The sequence below is a fragment of the Carcharodon carcharias genome, chromosome 23 (genome assembly GCF_017639515.1).
Source record: "Carcharodon carcharias isolate sCarCar2 chromosome 23, sCarCar2.pri, whole genome shotgun sequence".
Lineage (NCBI taxonomy): Eukaryota > Metazoa > Chordata > Chondrichthyes > Lamniformes > Lamnidae > Carcharodon > Carcharodon carcharias.
In genome coordinates this window covers 6649926-6675829 of record NC_054489.1, presented here as the reverse complement: position 1 = coordinate 6675829, position 25904 = coordinate 6649926, and the positions used below count along the sequence as shown (strand labels likewise).

Genomic DNA, 25904 nt, shown 5'->3' with positions numbered 1-25904 from the left:
TCTCAATTTGGGAACTGTTCCTCTGAATTAAAGTTGCACATGTCACTCTCCTGTTTAAGAAAGGTGAGTGAGGGAAGCCAGGGAATTATAGGCCAGTTAGCTTAACATCTGTTGTCAGGAAATAACTAGAGCCTATAATTAAGCATAAGGCGACTCACACATCTTGAAAATTTTCAACTGATCAAGTGATTTTTCAGCCAGTATGGATTTGTAAACAGCTGCTCGTGCCTGACACATCTGGTTGAATTTTTGTGAAGAAGTGACTGAAGTATGCAGTGGAAAAGAGGATATCTATGGATATTATTTATACAGACTTTCAGAAGGCATTTGTAAAAAAAACCCTCATTGGAGACTGTTAGCCAAAGTTGAAGTTCATGGAGTTGAAGGCAAATTATTGACCGGGTTAGGAAATTTGGCTGAATGGCAAGAGGCAGAAAGTAGGGATAATTGGTGGATTCTCTAATTGGCAGGATGTGATGAGAAGTACCCCTCAAGAACAGGACGAATAAACTGGCCATGGGTGGGAAGGTAGTGTAGAACAGCTAGTGCTGTTGGGAAGGGTTTAAACTAACTTGGCAGGGGAATGGGATCCTGAGAGGAGGTTCAGCAGGGGGAGATGCATTGCCAAAATTAGAAGAGAGAGCAAGTGACTCTGGAAAGCATAGAAATTATAGGCCAATTGAGGCACAAGAGAGCTTGTCAAGGTTGGATGGTATTTATTTCAATGCAAGGAGTCGGACAAATAAGGCAGATGAGTTGAGGGCACAAATTGACACATGGATGTATGATATCATTGCTGTCACAGAGAGATGGTTGCAAGAGGGGCAGGATTGACAGCTCAATATTCCAGGATATAGGGTCTTCAAGCGAGACAGGGAAGGAGGTAAAAGAGGGGGGTGGGATATCGCAATATTGATCAAGGAATCAATTACAACAGTAAGCAAGGATGACATCTTAGGAGGCTCCTCAAATGAAGCCATATGGTTAGAACTTAAAAACAAAAAAAGAGCATTCACATTGCTGGGAGTGTACTATAGGCTCCCAAACAGTCAGAGAGAAATGGAAGAGCAGATATGTAGGCAAATTTCAGAGAAGTGTAAAAATAATAGGGTAGTAATAGTGGGGGATTTCAACTTCCCCAATATTAACTGGGTTAGTCATGGTGTCATAGGTATAGAGGAAGTGGAATTCTTAAAATGCATCCAGGAGAGCTTTCTAAGCCAGTATATAGAAGGTCCTACAAGACAGGGGGGTGGTCCTGGACTTAGTTTTTGGAAATGAAGCCGAGCAAGTGGTAGAGGTATCAACAGGGGAGCATTTTGCAGATAGTGATTCATAACTCCGTTAGATTAAAGGTTGTTATGGAAAAGGACAAGGATGGGCCAGAAATCAGAGTTCTAAATTGGGGGAAGGCTGATTTTAATAAGATCAGATATGATTTGGCCAGAGTGGTCTGGGAGCAGCTAACTTTAAGTAATTCTGCGTCAGAGCAGTGAGACTCATTCAAGAAGGAAATAGGGAGAGTTACAGGGCCAACATATTCCAGTAAAGACAAAAGGGAGAGACCAACAAATCCAGGGAACCCTGGATGTCAAGGAACATACAGGATTGGATAAAGAGAAAAAGGGGAGGCTTATGGCATTTACCGAGGGCTCAGAACAGTGGAAGCCCTAAAAGGAGTATAGAATGTGTCGGGGGGAATCTTAAAAAGGAAATTAGGAGAGCAAAAGATGGCATGAAAAAACATTAGCAGGTAAAATAAAGGAAATTCCAGAGTTATTTTACAAGTACATTAAGTGTAAGAGTACTAGGGAAATAAGGGAAAGAGTAGGGCCCATTAAGGACCATAAGTGGTAATTTGTGTGTGGAGCCGGAAGACATAGGTAGGATTCTAAATGAATACTTGGTGTCAGTGTTCACAAGAGAGAGGGATGATGTGGGTATGGAAATCAGGCAGAAGGACTGATTTAATTAATGAAATTAGCATAGAAAGGGAGGAGGCTTTAAGTGGTCTGGCAGGCTTAAAAAGTAGATAAATCTCCAGGCCCAGATGAAATATATTCCAGACTGTTTAGTGAGGCAAGGGAGGAGATAGCATGGGCACTGGCAATAATTTTCAATACCCCTCTGGCCACAGGAGAGGTGCCAGAGGACTGGAAGACAGCCAATGTGGTACCGTTATTCAAGAAGGGAGGAAGGGATAAACCAGGGAACTACAGGCCAGTCAGTCTAACCTCAGTGGTGGGGAAACTATTGGAAGCAATTCTAAGGGACAGAATTAATCTACACTTGGAGAGGCAGGGATTAATCAAGGACTGTCAGCATGGTTTTGTTAAGGGGAGGTCATTTCTGACCAATTTGATTGAATTTTTCGAAGAGGTGACCAGGTGTGTAGATGAGGGCAAAGCATTTGACGTAGTCTACTTGGACTTCAGCAAGGCTTTTGATAAGTTCCCGCATGGGACACTGATAACAAAGGTAAGAGCCCATGGGATCCAAGGCAATTTGGCAAATTGCATCCAGAATTGGCTGAGTGGCAGGAAGCTGAGGGTGATGGTTGAGGGGTGTTTTTGTGACTGGATGCCTGTGTCCAGTGGGGTTTCACAGGGATCAGTGTTGGGTACTTTGCCATTTATGGTATATATAAAGCAATTTAGACTTGAATGTGGGAGGATTGATCAGTAAGTTTGCGGATGACACGAAAATTGGTGGGGTGGTAAATAGTGAGGAGGATAGCCTTAGATTACAGGAGGATATTGACAGGCTGGTCAGATGAGCTGATCAATGGCAAATGGAATTTAATCTGGATAAGTGTGAGGTGATGCACTTGGGCAAGACAAACAAGGCACTGGAACACACGATGAATGGTTGGACCCTGGGAAGTACTGAGGATCAGAGGGACCTTGGCGTGCATGTCCACCAGTTCCTTAAGGTAGTGGGACAGGTAGATAAGGTGGTTAAGAAGGCATATATGATACCTGCCTTTATTAGCCGAGGCACAGAATATAAGAGCAGGAAGGTTATGCTGGAGTTTATAACATACTGGTTAGGCCACAGCTAGAATATTGCATGCAGTTCTGGAATACGCATTATAGGAAGGATGTGATTGCACTAGAGAGAGTGCAGGGGAGATTTACCAGGATGTTGCCTGGGCTGGAGAGTTTTAGTTATGAGGAGAGATTGGATAGACTGGGGTTATTTTCCCTGGAACAGAAGGGAGACATGATTGAGGTGTATAAAATTATGAGGGGCATGGATAGGGGAGACAGGAAGGAACTTTTCCCCTTAGTGGAGGGATCAATAATCAGGGGGCATAGATTTAAAGTAAGAGGCAGGAGGTTTAGAGGAAGAATTTTTTCACCCAGAGGGTAGGAATCTGGAACTCACTGCCTAAAAGGGTGGTAGAGGCAGATACCCTCATAACATTTAAGAAGTATTTGGATGTGCACTTGCGATGCCAGGGCATACAGGGCTATGGGCCTAGTGCTGGAAAATGATTTTAGAATAGTTAGGAACTTGTTTAACCGACACGGACTCAATGGGCCGAAAGGCATTTTCTGTGCTGTAGACCTCAATGACTGTGATTTACCAGAATTATAGCTACAGTCCAAGGGTTAAGTCATGTGGAGAGATTACACAAACTAGGGTTGTATTCCTTGGAATTTAGAAGCCTAAAGGGAAACTCAGTCAAAGTTTAAGGTATTTAAGGGAACAGATAGGTTAGTTAAAGAGGAACTATTACTGTTGTTTGGATGCCCAGGACAAGGGGGCATAGCCTAAAAATTAGAGTCAGACTTTTCAGGAGTGAAAGTTAAGAAGCATTTCTGCAAACAAAAGATGGTAGAAGTTTGGAACTCTCTTTCACAAATGGCAATTGATGCTAAATCAATTGTTAATTTTAAATTTGGGATTGATAGATTTTTGTTAGCCAAAGATATTAAGGGATATGTGACAAAGGCAGGATATGGAGTTAGGTTGCAGATCTTGTTGAATGGCAATGAACAGACTCAAGGAGTAAATAGCTTCCTCCTGTTCCTAAGTTCCTACTCCTAGATACAACATAGCAACAATCCTAGATACAATATAGCAACTCTGTTAGATGCCATAAAGCAACTGAGTTAGATACAATTTAGCAACACCATTAGATACAGTATAGAAAGACTGTTAGATGCAATACAGCAACACAATTGCAATAAAGCAACTACATTGAATACAATATGGCAAGACTGCTAGATACTATATAGCAACACCATTTTATACAATATCACAATGTTCCCAGATACAATAAAATAGCAACCTACATTTATGTAGCACCATTGGAAACATCATAAGGCACTTCAAAGCATTATCAAGCAAAGTTTGACAGAGACACATAAGCAGATATTACAATGTCCAGAAGCTTTGCCAAAGAGGTAGATTTTAACAAGCATCTTAAAGGAGCAAAGAGATGTCGTGACAATTTAGCACCATTGTTAGATAAAATATAGCAACACTGTTAGATATGATACAACACTACTAGATGCAATTAAATACTATTAGATAGAAGAACCTTAAACTGGAAATGATTGAAAATAAACTCAAATTCTACTGTCAATTCATCATATGTACTTATGATACCTAAATCCGCACATCAAAGCTCTTTGTTCATGAAATTTTCCCAAATATATCAATCCTGCTGGATACAGCATAACACCATTTCAACAGATATTTGATATAATGCGCTGTTAGATACAATATAGCAATATTGTTGGATACAATATAGAAACACTTCTAGAAACAATATAGCAACACCGTCGGATCCCACTTAGCAACACCGTCGGATCCCACGTAGCAACACCGCCGGATCCCACGTAGCAACACCGCCGGATCCCACGTAGCAACACCGCCGGATCCCACGTAGCAACACCGCCGGATCCCACGTAGCAACACCGTCGGATCCCACGTAGCAACACCGTCGGATCCCACGTAGCAACACTGTTAGGTATGACGTAGCAACATTCTTGGATTTAATCAAACAACACTGTTCAATACAATATTGAAACATTGTTAGAAACAACATAGCAACACTCTAAAGAATGCAACACCATTAAAATAATTTAAAACATTAAACTAATGATCATGAAATCTACATCCAATTTTGTGATATGTGTTAACAGTGGCTAAATATCACATCAAGACTCTTAATTTGGAGAATTGCCCTAACATATCAGTATGACCAGATATGACAATCAACAGTGTATGATCACTGGCTGAGATTGCAAATCAACATTGCCTGATACTAAAAAATGCCATGGTTAGATAGAATGTAGATACATTTTTAGATAAAAATAACAATACTGATGAATTCAATGTAGCAAGCACTTAAGATGCAAAATAGTAAAATAGTTCGATACAATATAGCAATACTCTGAGACACAATACAATGCTGTAATATTGCAACACTTAGGGATACAACTAGATATTGACAAAACTAATAGGAGTTGAGAGTAAAGGTCAGAATAAGGTCAGGGACAAGGATAATATAAATGGTCAGGGTACAAATACAGATATAAAACTGTACTGTTACAAAAGTATAAAAAGTACTGTCAAAAGCACAGTAAAATAAACTACTGCTAAAATGAATTAAATTGTGTGTACAGCATCCAAAATAGGGATACTTGAAGCAATAATCAGAATTGCGGTAGTGAGAATAACTAAAACATGGTTACATAAAGAACAAGACTGGCAACTAACTATTGCAGATTATAACATGATCAGAAAGAACAAGGGAAGAAATGGGGGTGGGTAGCTCTACTAGTTAGAGATAACACAGTAACACCAGAAAAAAAGAGGCATAACTAACAGAGGTAAGAAGTAGAATCCATATGGATTGAAATGAAAGACATGATCAATCATCATAGGAGGGTACTATAAACAACCTAATAATAGAAAGGCAGTGGAGAAAGAAATATGTAAGCAAATATATGAAATGAATTAAGGTCATAGAATAACATAAGAGATTTTAACTACCTCCGAATAAACTGATAAGCGGTAACAAAAGAGATACAGGAAATGGAATCATTGCAATGTGTGCATGAATATTTTCTTAAGAAGTAAGAAATTCAACAAGAGGGCTTAGTAATTGGAAATGAACCAGAACAGATAAGAGAAATGGGGAACATGTAGGCAACTGCAGTAACAGTATAATAAGGTTTATGATAACAATTTATAAGGATATAAGTAAGACAAAGACCAACCAGATGAGAATGGAACCAATGAAAATAAACTGGAAAAATGTACTGACAAAGGAAGAAAGGGAAGAGTGGGGAAAATTTAAAATAGAATCAAGGAGAAATATATCAACCAAAAAGCAGCAGCAAACTAACCAGAAATGAGGATGAGTAAAGAAATTGAAACTAAAGAAAAGGATTGCAATGGTGACAAAGGGGCAGATGACAAAAGGAAATAAATATGCAAAGGTTAGGAGAAAAAGTCAACAATAACATTCGTAAAGCTAAAAGAAACTATAAAGTTAAATTATCAAGGAATATAAAAAGATATAGTAAAGCATTCTACAACATATAAGCAACAAAAGAAAATATATATAATTGCCATTTGATAGTACAGAACTTGAGTTTGCTGAAAAGAGAGACATGTCTAAGCTTTTTGTCTTGCACTTATCAGGACACTTGCAAGAATACCAACATAAGGAGAAGACAACAATTTTACTGTATGTGGAAGAGAGTGCTGATTGGTTGACGAGTGGCATTGCCATGGAGAATGCACCACTGATAGTGACTGACAGTTAACTGCCAAGCATTGTTTGAAATTTAAACCAGGACCTTGACCCTGATTGGTCAAGGCAGTGCCCTAAGGAATGAGTCAGAGAATGGCTGTCACTCATTTTGTTTAACTGAAACAGGTGCAGTGTATGTACATGTTCTTTCTGTCTGAAAAGAACAGGGCCCTGTGTATTAATATATGTAGCTTCCAGCACACACAAATGTACCACATTACAAGCCTGATGACAATCTTCAATTGGTTGTCAGTGTAACTCTTAGCACAATGAGGATTATTCAGCAAATGTTGTCCAATTGTGGAATCACATCTAATGTTGGACACTGTGTTTTGAATTTTGCAAGCATTGCTGGTTAGGTGCGGTCTGTACCCTGCCCATTGTGAACAGCAGCTGGGACATGCTGTTTGATATGATCCGCCAGTCTTTGGGACATACAGCCAACATACCTAGCATCACAATGGCACTGAAATTCATATACCACATTACTCATTTGTGTGATGGGCAGAACGACTTTTTGGTTTGATGGCAGCATCCTGTTAGCGCAAATGCCACTCGTGTTGCTACTGCATAGAAGCAGCATGAAATAGTTAGTTTCACCTGTTGCTCAAATTTTTTCAGCAACATATAAAGGCATTAAAATAAAAGGGGGAGATAGTTAATAAATTGATAAAATTTAGAGGATAAAATCACTGGCCTGATATTATATATATAATTAACTTATCAACGGTAGGAAAGGTGATGAAATCCTTACCCATAGATATAATAGACAAATACCTAGAAACCAAAACTATATTAGCTTGGATTCCAAAAGAGGCTTTGCTTAACCAATCTTATTAAATTACTTGAAGAAGAAACAGGAAAGATAGATAAGGGCAATACAGTAGACCATATATATTTGGATTTCCTAAAAGCCTTTAATAAAGTACCGGCTCGTGACTAAAATCAATATGGATTCAGGAGACAAGTAGCAGAATGGATTGTGAACTGGCTATAAAATGGAAAACAGAGATTAGGGATTAAAGGCAATTTCTCAGATTTGCGACTGATCAGAAATTGTATTCTGCAAGGATCAGTGCTGGAACCACTGTTGTTCACCCACAAACAATCTTCAGTCCAGAATCAGAAGTACAATTGCAAAATTCACAATTGACACCAAATTAGTACAGAGGAGGAGAGCAACAAACTACCAGAAGACATTAATAAACATGCAAAATGGGGGTGTAATTGGCAAATCAACTTTAACATAGACAAGTTTGTGAGGCAGATTTTGATCGAACATACTTCCCAGAAAGTAAATGTCTAAATGGAGTGGAGGGACATTGGGATCCAGGCATACAGATACACAATTCACTAAAAGTAATGATGTAAATTAATAAGGTCATAAGAAGCAAACAAATAAAGCACTGGTATTCAATTCTAATGGGATAGAATTAAAAACTGGGGAGATAATGCTGAACCTGTATAGAACTTTGGTTAGACCACATTTGAACTGCAATGAACAGCTCTGGTCTCCATATTATATAAAGGATATAGAAGAATTGGTAGAAGTGCAAAAAAAAGATTTACTAGAATGATAGCAGAACTGAACAGGTCACAACAGTGTTTGTGCTCCAGAAGAACCTCCCCCGAATCATCTTTATCTGACCCCATTGACATATTCTTCTATTCCTTTCTCCCTCGTGTTCTTATCTAGCTCCTCCTTAGATGGTACTCACCTCAACTACTCCCTGTGGCAGTGAGTTCCACATTCTAATCTGGGTGAAGTAGTTTCTCCTGAATTCCCTATTGGATTTATTAGTGACAGCCTTATATTTATGGCCCCTAATCTGGTCTCACCCACAAATGGAAACATCTTCTCTATATTTACCCTATTAAGCTCATATTCTTAAGACCTCTATCAGGTCATTCCTTAGTCTTCTCTCCTCTTGAGAAAAGAGCCTCAGTCTGTATTGACCAGATGAAGATGATAATGAGGAGGTTCTTGTGGAGCATAAACACTGTCTGAGCTGTTGGGTTGAATGGCCTATTTCTATGCTGTAAAATCTTTATAATAAAGGTACATTTTAACTGCTAGATACAATATGGCAACAATGTTGGATATGATGTAGAAACACTGCAATATAGTAACACTGTTATACAATATCGCAACATGATTTTTTACAACACTACTACAGTGAATAAAGCAATAAAACATTGCTAGATTGATTTCAAACTTAAAATTCTTCAATGAACACAAAATCCTGAACTCCATGCCCAAGTTTGTGTTGTGTGCTTAAATTGGTTGAACTCCAACATCAACAACAACAATTTGTCTTTATATAGTGCCTTCAACATAATAAAACATCCCAATATGCTTTACAGAAGTGTTATCAAGAGAAATTTGACACTAAGCCACATAAGGAGGTATTAAGGCAGATGACTGCAAGCTTAGCCAAAGCAATTGGTTTTAAGAAGCGCCTTAAAGGAGAAAAATGAGGTAGAAGTTTAGGGAGAGAATTCCAAAGCTTGGGGCCCAGGCAGCTGAAGGCACAACCACCAATGGTGGAGCGATTAAAATCAGGGTTGCTCAAGAAGCCAGGAATAAAGGATCACATATCTCAGAGGGTAGTGGGCCTGGAAGAGATTACAGAGATAGGGAGGGATAAGGACATGGAGGGATTTGAACAAGGATGAAGATTTTAAAATGGAGGAATTGCTTAACTAGGAGCCAATTTAGGTCAGCGAGATAGCAAGAGCCTTAATAATATTTGCCTTGATGTATCAATCCTTCTAAATACAAGATAGCAACATTACTACATTCAGTATAGGAACACTTAAATAAAGCAACATGGATACAATATAGCAACACTGTTAGATGCAAATACAATATGACAACAATTCCAGATCTGATATAGCAACACTGCTAGATAGAATGTAGCAACATTGAAATAAGGCAACATCTTCAGATACAATATGGTGACACTAATAGATACAACATAGCAACATTGTTAAAAATAATACAACACCACTGATAAGATATAACTCAAAACAGATCAACATAAAATCCTAAATTCAATGCCCAATTTCATGATATAGCCAAACCCCACATCATGATTCTTCATAAAATTTTTCCTAAACTATCAAGACTGTTAGATATAATGTAACAACATCCCAAAATTGTTTGATACACTATCACAATAATTCTAGATATAATACAACTCGACGAGGTACAGTGAAAGAGTGTTAGATAAAGGAATAATTTTAAACTTAATGAATATAAAATTCTGAACTCTATACCCAATTTCATGATATTGCCAAATCCCTACATTATGGTTCTTAATTCATAAAATTTGCCCTAATCTATCAATGCTGCTTGATACAATTTAACTATTACATATTGCTAGATACAATGTAGGAATACGGGCTTTCCTACTGCCACATACAATATAAGAACATTATTTGATACAAGATAGCAACAGTACTAGATGTATAACTCTACAAATGCAAGAAAACACTGCTGAAAGGATAATTTTAAGCTTTAATTAATGATCATAAAACCTCAAACTCTATGCCCAAATTCATGTTATATGCTTACAATGGCCAAACCCCCACATCATGATTGTTAATTCATGAAATTTGCCCTAATATATCACTCCTGCTAGATACAATATAACAGCACCATTAATTACTATAGTAGAACAATCTAAATATAGCATTGTGACATATAAAATAGAAACACTAATAGATACACAACACAATAGTTAGATACAATATAGCAACACTTTTATATACAGTATCAACAGCTTAAAAACAATATATCAGTTCTGCTTGCTACAATATTGCGACATACAATATAGGAACACCATCTGATACTGTAAAACAACATCGTTTGATACAAAATAGCACTATGGCTGGGCAGAAAATGGACAGATTTTTAGATAACTTATAACAATACTGCTTGTTCAATTTAGCAAACACTTAAGATACAAAATAGCAAAATCTCAATATAACAACAATGTTAGGAAGATTACTATGCTACTTGGTAAGTCAAAAGCTATTAAATATAAGGTACGGCAGAAGTTCTATAGACAATATAACTAGACTGCTGAGTGCACAGCAACCTATATCTAATGAAAAGAAATAACTCTGGATGATGAAAACCTGAAATAAGACAGAAATGTTGGAAATATGCAGTAGGTCATGGAGTCAACACACAAGAAAAATGGTGATTTCTATTGTTTGAATGAAGACCCCAACATCTACATCCACTGAAAGCTTACCTAACCAAAATAGGTGCTGACTAGCCTGCTGTGCGTTTCTACCATTTTCTGTTTCTACTACTAGATAGAATATAGCTAAACTGTGGAACACAATAAGCCTTAATATATGAAATCATGTTCCTGATGCAGTGCTTTTAATGCCATGTGTATGTATTGGGAGTTCATCATCATCCATAGGTTTCTCTTCATATTCCAACACGCAAAACTTACTATAAAAAGGAACATTGATAAATACAATAGCTCAAATTTATCAATGGATGTTATCAGCATTAACTGGTTACCATCAGTATTAAACAGCATCAGTTGGAAAATCTATGTCAATACACCCAATATTATTAGATGAAGAAGCAAAACACTTGGATACCATGGAACATTGTTTCTAGATGCCACACAGTGACACCACTAGATGCAATGTAGCAACAATGTTAGATAAAGGAGTACATCTGCTAGATACAGTATAGCAAGATGACAATATAAAATATCAACATAAGAATGTACAAACAGAAGAAGAAATAATAGTTGGAGTAGGTCATTCAGTCCTTCAAGCCTGCTCTGTGATTCAAAAATCATGGCTGACCTTCTATTTTGACTCCACCTTCCTACACTATCCTTATAACTCTTGATTCCCTCAGTATCCAAAAATCTATCGACCTCTTTCTTAAACATATTCATCAACTGAGCTTACATAGCTCTCAAAGACAGTGAATTCCAAAGAGTCACAAACTGTGAATGAAGAAATTTCTCCTCATCTCAGTTTTAAATAGCCAACCTCTTATTCTGAGGCAGTGATCCCCATTTCTAGATTCTCCAGCTGATGAAACATCTTCCCAATATTTACCTTATTAGGTCTCTTAAGAATTTTGCATGTTGTGAACTCTAGAAAATAGATGCCTAGTCTAATCTTTCCTCATGTAACAATCCCTGCATCTCAGGAATCCAACTAGATTTTTTAGTTTTGCACTCAAAGGCAGCTATATTCTTCTTCAGGGAAGGAGACCAAAACTGTACTCTGAGCTCCAGGTGCAGCCTCACCAAGTGCCCCATATAATTTCAGTAAGACATTCTTTACTTTTATATTCCAACACTTCTGTAATAAAGGCTAATATACTATTTGCTTTCCTAATTGCCTGCTGTAACTACATGTTAACTTTCTGTAATTCAAGTACAAAGGCACCCAGGTTTCTCTGAATTCCGACAATTCCCAGTGTCTCACTATTTAAAAAATATACTGCTTTTCTATTCTGCCTACCAAAATAAATAAGTTCACACTTTTCAACATCATATTTCATCCGCCACATTCTTGCCCACTCTCTTATCCTACACATATCCTGCTGCCGCTTCCTTGTGTCCTCCTTACAGTCTACTTTTCCACCTAAGATACCACATAGCAACATTACAAGATAAGATATAACAGGACTGCAATATTGTGTAACAGCATTGTTAGTTTCAATTTTGCAACACAATTAGATACAATAAAGCAACAGTTCTATATGCAATATAGTAACACTAAAGCAAAATAGTAAGGGTTAGCTAGAATGACAACTTATATTTACACCTCGCTTTTAAGGTAATGGAACATCCCAAGGCACTTCACAGGAGCATTATAAAAACAAAGTATGACACTGAACCATGTAAGGAGATATTAGGTCAGATGACCAAAAGCTTGGTCAAAGAAGTAGATTTTAATGAGTGTTTTAAAGGATGAAAGCAAAGTAGAGAGGTGTAGGGGGAGTATTCCAAAGCTTGAGGCTGGGCAACTGAAGGGACATCCACCAACATTGGAGCAATTAAAATTGGGGATGCACAAGAGGCCAAAACTAGAGCAGCACAGGTATCTTAGAGAGACATGGGATTGGAGGAAATTACTGAGACAGGGAATAGGTGCAAGACCATGGACGGGTTTGAAAACCAGCTAGGGATTTTTAAAATTGCCAAGTTGCCAATATGGGTCAGCAAGCAGAGGGGAACAGGACTTGCTGCAACTTAAGATATGGGCACCAGAGTTTTGGATGACCTCAAGTTTATGGAGGGTAGAGTCTAGGAGACCAGCCAGGAATGCATTGGATTAGTCAAGGCTAGAGGCAATGAAGAGATGAATGAAGGTTTCAACAGCATCTAAGCTGAAACAGGGCATTGTCAGGCAATGTTATGGACATGGAACTAGACGGTCTTAGTGATGGCATGAATATGAGGTTGGAAGCTCATCTCAGGATCAAATGTGATACCAAGGCTGCAAACAGACTGGCTTAATTTCAGGCTATTAGCAAGGAGAGGGATGGAGATGATAGCTAGGAAACAGAATTTGGAGCAGGACTGAAAATAATGGCTTCACTCTTCCCAATATCTAATTGGAATAAACTTCCGCCCATTTAGAATTTGATGCTGGATAAGCAGACTGATAATTTAGTAACAGTGGAGGAGTTGGGAGAGGTGGTGGTAAGGTAGAGCTGGGTATTGTCAGCATGCATGTGCAAACTAACGCTGTGCCTTTGGATGATGTCACAGAGGGGCAGCATGTAGATGAGAAATAGGATGGGGATACAACATAAAAATATTGTAAGATACAATGGGACAGAACTTATCCTCAGAATAACAGTAGGTCACCCAGTATACGCTGATATTTTAAGTGCAAATGCTACAGTAGTTTCAAGCAAAGGGCAGCCACACAGTTAAAGGTGAATGTATAAAGGTTCATTTCCAAGTAACATGTCTCTGCCATTACCTGCATGAAAGCAGTGTCTGTCAGCTTCATCATTGACATACATTGTACAGCATGCTGCATTTGCATGGTAGATATTAATTAAGTATGCCACAGAAAGTAAATTCTTGTCCATTTCAGTCTAAGTACCCTTTAAAGATGTGCTAATTACTGTCAGTCAACCTCTCTAGTACTGAAAATTAACTATTACAAGTGGGAGTGATATTCATTTTAAGTTTTAATAATGCTTGGAGATTATCCTCCCTTTCCATATCTTAGTTGACATTGGGTTAGTCTATTTTAGTTTACATTTCCTTTTCAATCTATGTCCTGTTAATTTCATAATCTTTCAATTTCATTGGTTAAGATACAATTTAGCAACTGTGTATCTGCCAGAGCTCTAATTTGATTCACAATACAGTTCACTCAGGTCTCAGATGCTGTTGTTTCTCTCACTATGATGTTATTGGCTCACAATTTCACCAATTGCCATGCAAAAAATTTTAAAACCAAATATGCAAGGACAAATCAAACTAACAGCAGTCACAGTTAGGTGCTCTACCACCGCAAACTATGGCCATTAAAGCAACTCTTCCATATGCAATATCATAACACCGTTAGATCCAATATAGCAACACCGTTAGATCCAATATAGCAACACCGTTAGATCCAATATAGCAACACCGTTAGATCCAATATAGCAACACCGTTAGATCCAATATAGCAACACCGTTAGATCCAATATAGCAACACCGTTAGATCCAATATAGCAACACCGTTAGACACAAAATAACAACACCATTAGACACAATATAACAACACCATTAGACACAACATAACAACACCATTAGACACAACATAACAATACCATATGATGACATACAAACTTTCCTCAATAAGATATAGCAACATCATTAGATGCAATATAGCAACACTGCTAGATGATACAGCAACATTGTAAAGTACAATATAGCAAAAATGCTTAATGTGATATAAGTAACAATATTAGATATGACATAATAGCAATGGTATGTAAAAATCTGAAAACCCAACTATTGCAAAATTATACAGTAACATTATTAGGTAAAATGTAGAAATGTAGTAAAATTGTTGACTAAAGTGTAGTAGCATTGTTAGTTAAATTAAATAACATTGTTAGACACAATATAGTAATATTGTTAGATACAAATTGCAACATTCAATGTATCAATCTCATCAAATCAATACAGCAACAAAGAAAAACAAAACTATCACATTCTGGATATAAAATTGTAATGCAGTTGTATTCAAAATCAAAAAACTATCAATACTGAAATTGCATCTCTGGTACATACAATTTAGCAACACTCCTACATACAATGTAGCAACACTGTTAGATACAGCCTAGCAACAGTGGTGAGTACAAAACTCCTAAAACTGAGTAAAGCAAAATTGTTTAGATACAGTACAGCAAAATTATTTGATAAAGTGTACTAACATTCTCAGATACAATATAGCAACATTTAGATAAAATGCAACAACATTGTTACCCACATATTGTTAGACAGAAGATGTAAACATTGTTGATACAAAATTTCAACATTCAATATAGAAAATTTCATCAAATCATTACAGCAACAAATAAATACAGAACTATCACATTTTGGATATAAAATTATAAAACCACTGCATCCAAAATTACAAAATATTACAAATCAAATTAGATCTCTGGTAGATACAATGTAGCAACATTCCTAAATACAACATAGCAACACTGAATAATGCAAAATTGTAACATTTAGGTACAGTTGTTGGATAAAATGTAGTAACATTTGTTATACAATATGGCAACATTGTTAGATAAACAACAGCAACAACAACGTACATTTATATAATGTTTGTGATGTAATAAAACCTCAGGTTGCTTCACAGAGATAAAAATGCAGTAATGTTCTTAGATACAATATAGTAACATTGTTAGCTAAAACAAAGCAGCATTGCTAGATAAAAATTAGTAGCATTGTTAGATACAATATGGTAATCTTGTTAGATACAAAGTTGCAACATTCAATAAAGCAAACCTCATCAAATTAATACAATAACAAAGAAATACAAAATGTTCACACTTTATATGCAAAGCTGTACAAAATTATAAAAATATTAAGATTTAAATTACAATTCTGGTAGATAAAACCTAGCAACATTAGATACAATATAGTAACTCTGTTAGATACAATATAGCAACACTGGTAGAATATGATAACACTGTTAGATACAACATGGCAACACCATCAGATACAATATGACAACCCTGTTAGGTACAAAAAGCAACAGTTTCAGATACAAAATAGTAACATTGTTAAGATATAATTTTGCCACATTGTCAGATACAATATTGTAACGCGGTTAGAAAGAAAATGTTAACACTGTTAGATACATTTTAGCACTGTTGATGTGAAATGGATGCATTGTATTGTACAAAATAACAAGACCTTTATAAAACAAGATTGCGATACTTTTAGATACTCAATACTTTTAAATACTAAATAGAAACATTACAAGAAATGATATAGCAACACTATTAGTAACAAGATAACAACATTGTTAGATACAAAACAGTTGCATTTTAGATACTTTAAAACTACTTAACATAGATATAGCAACATTGATTGCTAAAGCATAATATTACAACTAATAACACAGCATTGCTGTGTCAAATGCATTGTAATACTGCAAGGAATAACACACCAATGAACCAAAAATCCAGCGCATTTCGAAACTTAAACTACCTGTATTGTAAGACAGATAAAGAAAGCATAGCTATATGTAGCTATGTTGTCTTTATTACAAAACTATTTGATTTTAGGTTAGATCACAGTTAATAATCAGGTTTTATAGATAATTTTTTCCAGTTTTGCTCTCTGGTGTATGACATCACTTTAACTCCTCAATCGAATATTTTCTTAAAATCAATCCTATCTTAACATCACATTATGTGTCACTTTATAATCATCATGATTCATGTTTTAATCCAAAGGGATGGGACAGTTTCCTCTCCTTTCACTGATTCTTAGCATGAATCTGTCTCAGGGAAGGTACCACATGGGTTAGATAGAAATGAGAAAATAGAATCATACTGTTTTATCAACCAGATCATGCCTTTTGGCCTCAATCTGGCTATCTTTATCAAAAAAAGGCAAAACTTCCTTTTACCCAGCAACACTCATGGGCCCCAGCTTCAAAAAACCAATGCCACAATCACTTCACCTTGTGAGCTCTCTTGTTTAGTGGCAGCTTATGGTTTGCTACACATCCTCCTCAATGAAAAGAATCCCTAAATTCGAGTACCATTCCTTTAAACAAGAGAGTGAGGAATTTCATCCAGTAAAGCATTGGCTGGATTCAAATCAGGATCTAGGAAGTGACTATGCAAACAATATATAGTAGTTTTCTAAAAATTCATTTTGTTCATATGTTTTCCGAGTGCAGTTTAGGTGATGTAACAAATGAAAAGGTAGCAGCAAAGAAAACAATGTACGTGCGAAGCCCTGACACTTTCTGCTCCTACACCAGTGCATGCTGTTGTATGTAGTCTTTCCAAAAGCACATTATATATTCTATACTATAAATGGAATTCATTGTGGTGTCAGCTTTCTGAAACCTGACCTAGAACATAAAGACTACTCCTTTGTTGTTAAAAAAAGAGAAAAATTGTTGATCTGGTTCATTCTCCTTGTACTTCAGTTATAGCCAAACCTTTCCCGAACCCATTCTAAAACATTTTGTTCATTTTCCATATAAGATCTCGGTATTGTTTGTAATTTTTTTTAATGTTTAAAGGTAGAAAATGTTTGAGCCTTTTACACAAAATGTCAGTTACTTACAATTACTTCTCTTCATAGTGATCAATTTTTTAAAAAGGGATTTTCAACATCTTTCACAGCTTTAGTTAATAAAATTTTACAGTAGAATCCTACATTGCAACAGTGGCCACACTTCATTGTAGTACTTCATTGACTATAAACACTTGGAGGTGTCCAGTGGCCATGAGAAGCACTACTTTAATGCAAGTCTTTTTTTTTCCAATCTTATTCTGGGTTTGTTTATGACTCAGTAATATCACCAGGATTTTGAAACAACAGTGATGGACAATAGGACATTTTTATACTGCATCCAATAGAACTGTGACAAACTCCCAGCAGTGCAATAATAAATTATATACCTTCAAATATGGGTTTTATCTAGAGAGAGCATTTTTAGCTGAATAACACTAGGGTAAGTTAATGATGGGTACAGGTTTGTCACTGGCGCTGATTGGGACAAGAGCAATTCGCCGTGATGAATTACAACATAAAACATATTGACTGAAGTCATGTAGCAAATTAGTACCGATAAATTAAATAAAAGGTGCTTATATAAGTTGTTGTTCTAGATATAATGTTGTAAAGATTTTATTTAAATGAAAGGCAACGAGCTTACAGCTTTCATGGATGGAATTGTGGAATCTAATCCCAAAACACTGGTAAGAATTTCCTGAATCCCATGTAATAAAATAGAAGTGAACTTATTCATTCACTTTCAACCAGTGGTCACCTAACAAATTCCTACCCATCGCACCAACTGAAGTGTTGTGTTGTATTGAGTGAGTGACAAATATTCTAGACTCCAAATTCCTGATCAGCACTTAATAAAGTTCAGGGTGGTTTCTACATCCAACTCCCCATCACCCTGCTGCCCCACCTCACCAATTTTCCTACTGTCTGGAAATCTTAAAGAGGTTGCTGGCTGACTAAAAACAATTCCCTTAACTAAAACCATTCCAAAGGATGAACAAACCCAAACACGTGTCTAAAAAATTTTGCGAAGAGCAAAGTCAAGGAAAAACTGCCCATTCCACCAGTAAACTTCTCTATGGATCTTCTGTGTTCGGTCTGCAGGAAGAACAATCCTTTCAGCTCACCTCACATCAATCTGCAATTATTTTCCCTTTTCTTTCCCTTCAATTGTTTTCAAATTATTTCAAAAGAGCCTCTGACTTGTTCAATCAGATGCAGATCAGCCTCTCAATTGCTGTGACTGGTCTACTAAGTTCTGCCATTAATTTGAAGAAATTCAACTGGAAATGCATTGAAAATTAAGAAATTGTCTCAGAGCATTCAAGGGACTGACTGGAATAACTAAATGTTTGTGCTAGCTATGTGGTCTCACAACCAGGAACCTGAGTGGACCTCCCAATTAGTAATGCACCTTCAAAGTTGATATTAAATCTCTCTTGCTTTCTGTCCTTCTTCTGCGTAACCCCACCCCCACTAAAGAAGCCGAACATACAACTGACTCCACAAAATGTCGCACAACCCCCACCTCCCTTAACAATAGTTAAAGATTACTCTATTTGAACAGTGGGCATATCAACCTCTAGTAGTTTTATTTTTGTTCGTAAGATCTTGTATGCTTATTACTACAACCATGTGGCAAAGAATTTTAACCAAATCAAGTGTCTTCCTTTTTAACCACACCAGCCCCCCACCTCCCAACCACCTCACCTCCACCCCCACCGGATTGATCCACTAGGCTCAATTAGACTTTATGACAGTCCTGACACCACCTCTTGACCTTTTCTTGTGTGATGAGCATATAGATTAGGAATGCTCTACTTATTGAACTTAAAAGGCCTCAGGGTGAGGGGGTGCACAGGGGAGGGAAACTGCAAATTACAATGAGGGTGGGGGTGGGGTAGTGAAAGACACACACAAGTGTGCACATGGAAAAAGAAAACTTCAAAGGCCTTTTCAGATTCAAACAGCTTCTTTTTTTTCCCTGTTTCAGTCTTTAAGAGATGTGTAACATTATTAATTTTCTGCAGGTTTTAAGTGAAAGGGAGAGAGGGGGTTTCAGCAACACAGCTCTGGAATCCATTTAGCAGTAGAGGGTATGTGCTTCCAGTCTGGGTCAAAGGTCATGCTTTGCTCAATAATGACCTATGCAGAAATGAGAAAAGGCTTCTGCCACCATTTTGTGTGGCAACTTAGCATAAAGATTTGTTTTAAATAATGGATCTAACTTCAAGTTTTTTTCTAAGATGGATGGTAACCTATCCTGTAAATTAGGAAAATTCAGTGAAGTCATTCCCTCCCCCTTGTTAAACAAAAGAAAAACAAGTTTGAATTATGCTGCTTATAACACCAATGGGGGATCCTCTCCATTCATAAAGTCAGCAAACTACTACATCTTGGCAAGAGCTTCTTAGCCACAAACAACCCCTACCACTGAATGCTTTGTGTGTAAGGAATCTACAAAACATCCCAGTACCAAAGAATGCACAATTCCACATAACTCAGGAGAAGTATGATAGAAACTTTCTACATTTTGAACAAAGAATTTAGTTGCAAAATGATTAAATAAACATTTTTTTAAAGGAAGGCTTTGACACAAGATGCTCTTTTGTTATTTTTGAGGGGGGACTTTTGTTGCCAATTTTCTCCCTGCCTTGCTTGGGTACAGTTCCATGGATACTTGGTGATGTTAGGACCCTCATCCAAGTAACCACTTAACTCATATGTAAGCCTTTTCTGGAAATGTTGGAAGTGTAGTCACCCATGGAGGACACCACATCTAAACCCATTCCTGATTCAACCCAGTGTCCACTTATAAATCCTTCCAGGAGTTATGGGTTAGTAATCAGGAGTAAGAATCCTAGTCAACTTTCCTCTCAGTAACACTGGGGGTACCTAGGCCAATTGTGCAGCTTTCCACCGCACCCTCTCTGCTAGAATGGCTAAGATCAGCCAACTCAGCATAAATCAGAAGTGAAATTTGTTCCTGATTTCTTTGTCTCAGCTACTAAAACCACTGAGCTCTTTTTAACCTATTTCTGAAAATCTAAGAAATCATTATTTTTGTTTCTTTTCCACCTCTTGCTTACTACAGCATTGCAACTGTCCAAACATCCTGGATTTTTCAAAAATAATTTTTATCTATTTCTGTTAATCATGGTAAATTGCCAAACAATTCAAAATACTTTAAGCGATATGTAGTCACAAATGAATACATCAGCCTTTTCCATTGTAAAATATACAGACCAATTTCTTTTTTTGAGCAAATGCGTTGAATAATTTAATTTTTAAATTCTTTTCCTGGAACAATTTCCTTGTTTCTTTTAACACTGAATTTCAAAGCTAGAACAAAATTCCTCCATAATAATTTGCTTAAGGCATTCCAGCCATGAAAAGCATTTCAGGATCTACAAACTATATCAACCAAACATTGTTTAATAAGATATTTCTGTCCTCACTGCTTGTACATACTAAAAGGTCAATGAATGCTTTTTCCATGTCTGACATTAGAATAAATTGTGCTGGGTTTCTTCAAGTTATATTGTAACCATAAAAGTTTTTCTGGATTTTGTGAAACATTTAAAATTATAACCTATGGAGACTAACTCTTCTGAAAGTTTATTTTGAAATTAAACTTTTTTTCCTGAATGTCAACAGCTGATTCCTTTTTAAAATGTTATTAATTTATCTAAAGTTATTATTTTCATTCTAGTTAAAGAAATAAAAGACTACCTTTCTGTAAATGGGAAAATTAAGTTAGAGAGACACAGCCAAGATGCCAGTATCTGAAAAGGGAATAGACAGATTGATGTTTCAAACACCCTCAACATTAACCCTTTTCAAATGCAGACAGAGCTCCTGTGTGTTTCTGACATTTTCTGGGGTGGGGTAGGTTGGGTGGGGGGAGGGGAAATAGTTCTTTATCCAAAATGTTAACTGATCTTTTCCCTCTTCAGAAGGCAATAATCCTGATGATAATTTCAAGACATTTAGTCTTTTAACACAAATTTCTAGCATTTCAATCTTTACAACATATCTTTTCACTAAGAGAACACAGTTGCATGTGTTTGTGACATTTATTTTGAATTAAATTTTATACAGTTAAATATGAAGGTTTTTGTTACTATGATTATCAAAATTAAATGGAGCACACATATCTATGTGAAGAATTAAGTTTAGTTTGTGAGTGAGTGCTGAACACTATTTAAATTTTTATATCCATTATCAGAAGTTTATTTGTTTTAAGTTAAAAGATACTATAATTTTAAACAAAACAGCCTGCTACTCATTTTATTTACAGAACAAAATAGCTCTAGATTCAATGCAGCACAAATATCCTTTTATAGTTAAATCCTGGGAAATAATTCACTCAATACAAATGAAAAGATTTTCAAGAATTTCCAACCTAAAAAGTAATTGCTGAATTTTATAAAATGATTTATTTTATCAATGCAAAAATGTATGCTTGTATAAATAATAAAACAGCTCTATCATAAAATACTGTTATTTGGTTACATTAGACCCATTTATAACAATAGAAAATAAACTTGAAGCAATAGAGGGTTTGAAGTTTTGTTTTAAAAATATTCTCATGAAATACAAGATGTTGTCAGTTCTTCTAATGACTGAAAGCAAACATTACAAAGGTAATTTTACTAAATATCTTACAAAATTACCTTTGATCTGCCTTCAGAATTTCAGCAATTTCCCATTTCAGTAAATAGGATATCAGACCAATCAATTCATGTACACATACACACAACACTTCACTGAGCGATAACAATTTCATTTTAACTTTTACTTGGGTTTCTAGATGGATTTATTTTATAACCATTTTCCCAATTAAATAAGGACTAAAACTCCAACAAACATGATCACACTTTGTATTTTGGAGCTGCAGAATTTCATGGATTCTTTCAGTAAAAGTTTTGCAACTTCTGTTTTAAAAAAAATAAAAGTTGCATGTGGAACAGAAAAACAAGATGTTAAGATTTCATAAGCAAACTATTACCATGTTGTATCTTAAAACACATTAGAATATTTTAAATAAAGCAGGAAGGGGTTCACTACAACCAAATAATTGGATTTTAACTGCTGAATTTTTTTAACTAAAGCAAAAACAATAAATTGTGTCTGCAATCTACAGTGTTTACTCATCATTCCTTCCAAACCAGAATAATGAACAGAAAACAAAACAAAAACTTCCTTAATTAGATTTTTAAAGTTATGATCATGTTTTTATTAACCACTATAACCATGTCAATTGATTCTAACTTTGTTTTGCTGAATTTTTAAACTACTTTACAAAATTTTCAAATTGGTTGATTCAAACATCGTCTTAAATCTTTTGAAAATAGAAGGGCATCGTTAGGTTTATAAGCTTCCCTAGGTTATATTTAACAACACCAATTAACGTTGGTTACAAAGCACACATCTACCTAGTTAAAAAACTAACCTAGACATGGAGAACAATAGCTTCAGCCTAACTAAACCAATAACTTGTTCCCTCCACTCTATCATTTTAAGTAGATAATCACATAAACTGATACAAAGTTACTGTTGTTAAATCAGAGCTTAACTTGTTTTCTGGCATTTTTTGAACCATCGCATTTTTCGACATTTTACCACAGGAACCATCCAATTTACCAGATTAAACAACATTTCAATAAAAAATACACATACACTAAATGGTTCAAAGCACGAACAAGAAATTGCTTTTAACAGGTATATCAGTGACCCACCCAAAGGCTCCACATTAGGACATACATTCATAGTATCACATTAGGTTCTGGGTAAAGGTTTTAACTTTGTTCCAAACATAGCCTTTTCAAAACGCGATCTGCTCTTTCATTAACGAAGTTTGATTGAGTTCATTCAGAAACAATCAGACCGAGCACAATTCGTTAAACGATTGCACACAGAGGAATGTAGGGACATGAAATGCCACCGTATTCACACAATACTGATGCAAAGAAGGATCCTTGTTTCAACGCAGCGCGTCCCTTATCGATTTAAAGCGACCACGGGAACGGTGGACGCGAAACTCGGAAGGCTGACTGCATTTGGAGAGTTTATCCAACTCCTCTCTCGGCAACCTTTCATCGGTCGAGTCGTTCCCGCAATCGGCTTTGGAGTCAAATGAGGTTTGAACCCAAAGCAACGTCTCAATACTTGAAACGTAATCTATTTGAGCGGTTTAGACAGGGAGGGAAAAAATGGTGCATCACTAACCATGCGCCCTCTCCCCATTCTCAAATCGCGACCTTTGAAATATCAGAGCAGGAAAACAGAAAGAGGTCTTGAAAGCCAAAAATCACTAAATCCACTTTCTCAATACTGATCCTATTTTCCCACCCGTCGCTTTAAATCTGCTCCACCACACATTGCAGTTCCAGCCACGGATTGCTGCATTATTTTATCTCAATTGAACATTGCAACAGCGTTGCATATATTGAGGAAACAATTAATTTCAAATATATTTCATTTTGCATTGATACATAACCGCAGTTTAAAAAACATCTCTGGGAAGCTGCACAACTTTGTGAGTCATTTTATTTTCAAATCAAACACACATTCAACCAAGAACCAGAAACAAATCGCCATATCATTTCACACAACTCTCCAGCTATTTCCAGATAAATACTAAAAGCAAAACAAGTATTGAAATGGATAATACCTCTGCCTCTTGGGCACTGAGTGTTCCACTTCTATGTGTTTCCCATGGAGCTCCACTTTACCTGAAAGCAATTTATATTTGCATTTAATTTAATTGAATTGTTTCATCTTCTTCAACTCTACTCAAACACACTGGTTGGAATGATCCGCCTGTTATTAACAGGGTGGATTCTGACATTTTGTATTTAAGTGTGTGTCTGTGTGGAAAGAATGTGTTAAAATCTGTATGTGTTTTTATATACATAATTGAGGATTAATTTCCTTAATAAGTTACTGAGCAACTTTATAGTACAGCTGCTGCATTGCACATCCTACACATATGTAAACATAAAAAATAACTTTATCATATAATGATATATTGTATATGGTTAGAGTGTTTTTCTCGCACTAGATATTTGCACGCTTCCAGTCCTGTAGTATTTTCACAATCAGCATGGCCGACCTCGGCTCAGTTTATGCCCCCATCGTAGGCTCAGTGTGAAATTCATAGAATCATTCGGAGAGGTGGGGGCGACCGGCATTAATTACACCAGCCGTTTTACAGCAATCGGAGCAAGGGAGCAAATGTTACCCGGACTGCCGACACTGGTCGCCTGGGGTCAAGGGACGAGATACAGGATTAAAACTGCAAACGTGGTATTATTACGGAGCTTGCAAATGACGGCCTACTATCAGTGAAGGGGAAGGACTAGCTAGCATCGAACCATTCTGTCCAAGAGACACCCTGATCCAAAGGGGGAGGGGAGGGGGGTAGAACCCGCAGCAGATCCAGAGATGTGATCTAAAGACCCGACTGTGTTTCTTAAACCGCGATCTCTTATCAAAGTGCGGAATAGAAATTTGATTTATCCTTTATTTTTGGTCAAACGCCGCGTGTGTTGAGTGTAATTGACTAAGAAAGGGAACCTGCTGATTACCAGAAATATAAAACCCCCCTCTCACGTAAAGGAGGAATTGGCGCGTCTTTTCCCCCTCCAATCTTTATATTAAATATCTATCTTTAATATATATAATCTATATAATCAGAATCCTACGCTTTAGGGAGCTCGCATCATTAACGTGTTCGTCAGAAATTAAAAAGGGGCCATTGCAACTCTCCAGAGCCCCACTCCTAGAGTGGAGTAGTGGTAGGTAGGCCATTTGTAGTAACTGGTTAGGAACACAGAATATCGAGTGATCGGCATTCTCAAGGAGGGTTCAACTCTTCCTGCATTTTGGATATTGGTTGAAATCGCTTACCGGATAAGGTATCGATGGCTTTCATTGCCCAGTTTTCATCTGGACAGTCTACAAAGGCATAACCAGTTTTTAGTAGAAATTGCCCAGAAAAAGGAATCTTCCAGTCATTGAAGATAGTTTCTAACTCTGGCACAGTCACGCTTTCACTCAGGTTTCCGATGTAAAGCTTGTTCATTGTGATTTTTAAGGTTTCTTTTTTTAAGAAGGGAGGGAGAAAAATTGAAACACAGCACCTTAAAAATAATGATCTTTCCAACGAAAAAAAACACCAGTAACAATAATTAAGATGGTAAACGGACCTCGGGTTGTTGCAAAGGGAGGAAAAAAAACAAAAGGCCAAAGAAAAAGTGTTAGCCGGAAACAGGGAGTTATGAAACGGTATGGCGGGCTGTGAAAGTCTGTCTTCTCCCCCCAAACCCCGTTGAGTCAGACTGAAAATGTCA

At 36.6% G+C, this 25904-nt stretch overlaps 1 protein-coding gene across 2 annotated transcripts in view; it reads right to left on the bottom strand.

Moving 5' to 3' along the window:
- The window catches only part of igf2bp1 (insulin-like growth factor 2 mRNA binding protein 1), a 240054-nt gene extending 214381 nt beyond the window's left edge, over positions 1-25673 (bottom strand). The window contains exons 1-2 of one of the 2 annotated variants that reach the window (XM_041173645.1): positions 25462-25673; positions 24224-24284 (exon numbers count right to left, since the gene is read on the bottom strand). In XM_041173645.1, coding sequence (XP_041029579.1) covers positions 24224-24284; positions 25462-25636 — 236 coding nt within the window. In that variant the 5' untranslated portion in view covers positions 25637-25673. Of the gene's footprint in view, positions 1-24223; positions 24285-25461 lie in introns of those variants that run through there. The other variant, XM_041173647.1, reaches the window with a different exon arrangement.
- Between the last annotated feature and the right edge of the window lie 231 nt (positions 25674-25904).